A 4,667-nucleotide genomic window follows, 5' to 3' on the forward strand; every position below is an offset into this window, starting at 1 on the left:
GGGGGGTGGGGGGCTCGCCTCTGCCTAGGAGGTGGTCAGGGCACTGGGAGATGCAGAGGTGCCTGTGAGTGTGGAGATCATGGGTTTCGAGAAGCTCCGGTCCATGTAGTTGTGTGGTTTCCTACACGGTGTAGCCCCAGTTAGACCCCAACGGGGTGGGGTGGGGAGGGAGGAAGCAGGGGACGGGATGCGGTGGAGGCTGTGCGTTGGTGCCACTGTCCCTCCCACCAAGGGACAGGGTCCACAGACACCCACCAGGGCCCACCTCCCCGTCCCCATCTTTGGAGGCACCGTCCTGGAACCCTTCCCTCGTCAGCCACACGATTTCAGGACCTCATCCCTCAGACAGGGCCTTAAGGACAATGAGGTAGGCCTCGCGGTGACCTTCTCTCCCCTCCAGCAGGTAGAAGGAAGATGGTTATTTCTGAGAGTAGATTTAAGGAAAACACAGCTGCATGCAGACCTCGAAAGCCCATTGCCTGTGGCTGTGACCTGAGGCCTGTTTGGGGCTCTGGAGCCCTTCTTTGGAAGCAGGGCTGTCCCAGTGAGGCCAAGGCCAGTCCTGGTGTCTTCAAGGGCTGGGTGATCCTTGCGGGGTTGGGGTGTGGGGGTGGCAGCTAGTTCTGCAATTCCTCCAGTGGATGACAGTGAGGGCGGAGACACTTAGGGCCCCTGGAAAAGGCTCAGTAGCAGGCAGGGACAGTGTCCGGAGCTTCCTTGGGTCCCCCAGTGATATTCACACCTTGGGAGGACAAGGCCCCAGATTAAGAGTAGTTAAGGGCCATTGTCCCCATTGCCTCTTTTCCCTGAGAAGAGGTTCTCCTCTCTCGGCCAGACCTGGATCCTGACGTAGACCCATCCGCATAATTTGCCGGGCCCAGTGGAAAATGAAAACGCGGGTCCCCTTGCTCAAAAATCACTAAGAATTCCAAGAGAACAACAGTAGAGCATTGAGCCACACATGTGGAGCCCTTCTGAGTGCAGGGTCCTGTGGCAGTGCGTAGGTCTCACCCCCAGGAAACTGGCTCTGTCTGCACCCCTCCCCTAAAGACAGGCTTCAGGTGGGTCCTCTGCCCTGTTGCCTGGTGCTATCATCATCTCTGCCTCCCTGCCTGCTGGGTCCCTGCCTGGCCACAAGGACATTCTGAGATTCTGACAGAAATGGAGTCCCCTTCCCTCTAAGTTTCCAGGCATGTGGCCCGAGATATGTGTGTGTGTGTGTGTGTGTGCGTGCGTGCGCGCGCGCGCGCGCGTGCAGGGGACGGATGAATGATGCCTGGGACACAAGCCCTGGTATGATGAATGATACGTGACGTTTCTGGTACCCTCACCCTGGCAACCTGCCAGGACCCTGTTGTGCACACGGTAAGGAAAACATGCCTTTTCATGGATGGATGTGAGGCTCTCACCATAAGCCACAGGTGTGAGTTTGAGCACTGTGTGCAGAGCATGCCTGAGATATGGCAGCTCACCTGGAAAGGAGGAGAAAGCAGCTGTCAGAGGTAGGGTGCTGGGGAGGTCACCAAGTCCCCAGGCCTGCGGGTTTACAGCACTCTCCCCTGTCCACACCCCTTCCCCAGGGAGGGCCTCCCCAGGATCCCACTCCCCTGACCATGCAGGGGGCAGTGCTGAGAGCAGGGTGGTCAGAGAGGAAGAGAGCAGAGAGGAGGCAGGAGGGCCCTAGGGAATGCAGACAGACTGTGGGTCCCCCAGGAGGGTCGGGCTGGCCACCTGGGAGGTGGCCTACCTCCTCACTCACAGTGCAACCATGACGCCAAGGCAGGCCTTCCTCCCGCCGCTGCTTCGGGCCTTCCACGGGCTCCCCCACCACACAGGCCCACGGTACACCTCAGCAAGTGTTTTCTGACACCCTGCTGAGCGCCAGGGCCCTTGGTTGAGGTGTGCACACACCTGGGCAGCCCCCACAGCTCTCTCCCCACCTGCGCCTGCACCTTCTGACTCCTCTCACTCATGTTGATGGACGAGCGTTCCTCGATTCACTTGTTTCCAGTTATTACTACTATGCATTAAGTTTTCTGAATATTCACCTACCATTTCTTGTATGGGCCTAGGTTTTATTTACCAGACGGCCCTGAGGGGAGGGGATGATCAGGTCCCTTCCAGGGATGAGGAAAGTGAGGCTCTGAGAGGGAAGACACTCGCCCTAAGGCACACAGCTAGGAAGTGGCGGCACTGGGCCTTGAACCCAGAACGCTCTGAGTTCAAATGTGTGCTCTGCCCACTGCAGTCTGCTGCTACCGCCTTCGAGGGGCTCACAGGGTCCTGGGGGCAACACCCCCACTTCCCACCACTCTCTGATGACACCCACCCGGGCTGCCCTTACCGCTCCCAGAACCCCACCCCTCATCGCTTCCCACCCCTGAGGTTCATCCTGGGCTTTAAGGGGCCTGCCAGCGCCCTCCCATCCCCCTGAGACATGGGGTTTGGAGATTTCCTGTTTGCCCATCCCCCTCCTCCTTGTATCTTTGTCACCATCACAACCAGGCCCTGGCCGGGGGCCCAGCACTTTCGTGCACTATCTCCTTCCAACCTCACTGATACTCTGCAGGGGTTACTGTTCCTCATGGAACACGCAACAGCTCAGACTCAGGGAAGGGAAGCTACCTGCCTGAGGTCTCTGACCCAGCTCTGCCACCGCCTCCACAAATGACCTTGGCCCCGCCTTTCCTCTCTCTGGCCCTTAGAGTTCCCATCTCTCAGGCACAGGACTGGACTAGGTGTACTCTGAGGGTGCCCCAGCTCTGAGATCTGCATTCTTAATTGCATCATCTCTCTGGGCCTCAGTTTCCTCACCTGAGTAATGGGGGTAGGAGCCTGTCCCCAGCCCTGCCTGGCCTAGCTCCCAGCTGTGAGCAGCTGGTGTGGTCTGTGCACGAAAGCAGGTAGGAAATAGGTAAAGCAGTGTGCAAACAGGACGTGCACGTGCTGCCCACACCCTCCATGTGTGTCTGAGAGGGCAGGGCACCTGGAATGCATCTGGGATCGACGTCCCTCCCTCCTCCCTGAGCCCCGTGACCTCGGGCCAGTCAGTTCACCTCTCAGAGCCTCCATTTCCCCACCTGCACAGTCGGGTCACAGTGCCCGCCTTACAGCACCGAGCAGTGGAGATGTGGACGGTGTCAGAAACCTAGCAACACAAGGACCCCCATTCCAACCCTTGTCACCTTTTTCCAGAGAGGAGATGGAGGACCCGGCAGAGGAGATGACTTGTCCAATGTCAAGTTCTCAAGTGCCCCGGGTTTCAATCCTGCATGACTCCATCTTACAAGTGCCTTTGATTTTGAAACTAGCAAGGTAGAAATGATACAAATCTGCAGGACATTGAAAACTTCAAATACGACTTTGCACTGTCCTCACACACCCTCACAGTATTCTGCAGATGCCGTCACTTCGGCATCCACGTCAGAGATGGACTCTCACACCCGAAGGCGACACAACCGTCCCTTGCCAGGCCACCTGCCCTACTATGTGGTTCAGCAAATGTAGGTAATTTTCTTTGAAATAGTTGACATATCCACAGGTTACAAAGGCTGAGAAACGAAGTGAGGTGTACACACTCAATGGCCACATACAAGAAAATTGAAAACCCTGTGGGTGCTAGGACTTGATGAGGATGTAGAGCAAAGAACTCCCCTACACTGTCCACGGAAGTCTTAATTCGTACTAGGGCTTTGGGAAACATTCGGGATTAGAGCATGTTGACACTTCAGGCAGCCTTGAAGGAGGAGCTGTCAGAGACAAAGTCTAGGCAAAAGTGAATGTGCCGAAGGCAGAGAGGGAAGAAGTGGGAAGACGTAACTCTACTACGAGTTACCCATTGCTTTTAGCCAGGAATGTGAGACAGGCGTGAGCCACAGATTCATGTGCCTGATGGGATGACAGCAGCTTCAGATTGTGCTTTAGCCTGATTCTGAAAATAACTAGGCAAATGTGGGGTCCCGGCAATTGGAATGGGGACAAAGGGAGGAGCCCTAGGACCAGGTCACCCTCGCAAATATCCCCGTCTTGCTTCCTTCCCTCCATATGGAAAAAGGGCAGAAGGCACAAGGTTGGGATGCAGCAGGAGCAAGGCAAGGGCAAGAGCAAGAATCAATGTAGAAGGACATTCCCCAGGAGATGGAGTCCAACCTCAGCTGTAGTTTCGAATTCTTGTCCTGAAACACGTTTTGTTCATCTGCTTGGGGGTGGGGTGGGGAGGGCAGGAGAGGCTGGCTAGAACCCCCAGCTTGGTGCTCATAAGTAAAATCCTTCAATGAATGATAAAGCCCTGAACGTTTTCATTACAAGAGGTCTACCTTTTGGGTATTGCTTATTAGCAAACTCAGTTCCTCCAAATGAAACTAATAGTCAAGGTTTATTTTGTTTTCTATATTGAATACGTTAGACAGGTAACACTGTGTAAATCTAAGGTGTACAGCATGGTACTTTCATATGTCATATATTGTAACATTGTTGCCATTGAAACAATATTTATCACATTGCATACTTATAGTATGATGTTGTTGTCTACATTCGCTATACTATACATTAGATCTCTATGGCTTCTTTAGTACTCATTACAAGTTTGTACCCTTAAACACCATCAACCTTATCCCCTGTCCAGCCCCCCACCTTCATCCCCTGGTAACCCCCATTTTACTGTTTTT

At 54.5% G+C, this 4,667-nt stretch overlaps 1 protein-coding gene across 1 annotated transcript in view; it reads left to right on the plus strand.

Moving 5' to 3' along the window:
• Positions 1-2,434, plus strand: part of LOC308495080 (melanoma-associated antigen D4-like) — a gene marked incomplete at its 3' end in the record, with an annotated part of 6,501 nt that extends 4,067 nt beyond the window's left edge. Inside the window, exon 8 of the mRNA XM_081043036.1 lies at positions 2,073-2,434. Coding sequence (XP_080899162.1) covers positions 2,073-2,434 — 362 coding nt within the window. The remainder of the gene's footprint in view (positions 1-2,072) is intronic.
• Between the last annotated feature and the right edge of the window lie 2,233 nt (positions 2,435-4,667).

The sequence above is a fragment of the Rhinolophus hipposideros genome, assembly GCF_964194185.1.
Source record: "Rhinolophus hipposideros genome assembly, chromosome: X".
Classification (NCBI taxonomy): Eukaryota; Metazoa; Chordata; class Mammalia; order Chiroptera; family Rhinolophidae; genus Rhinolophus; species Rhinolophus hipposideros.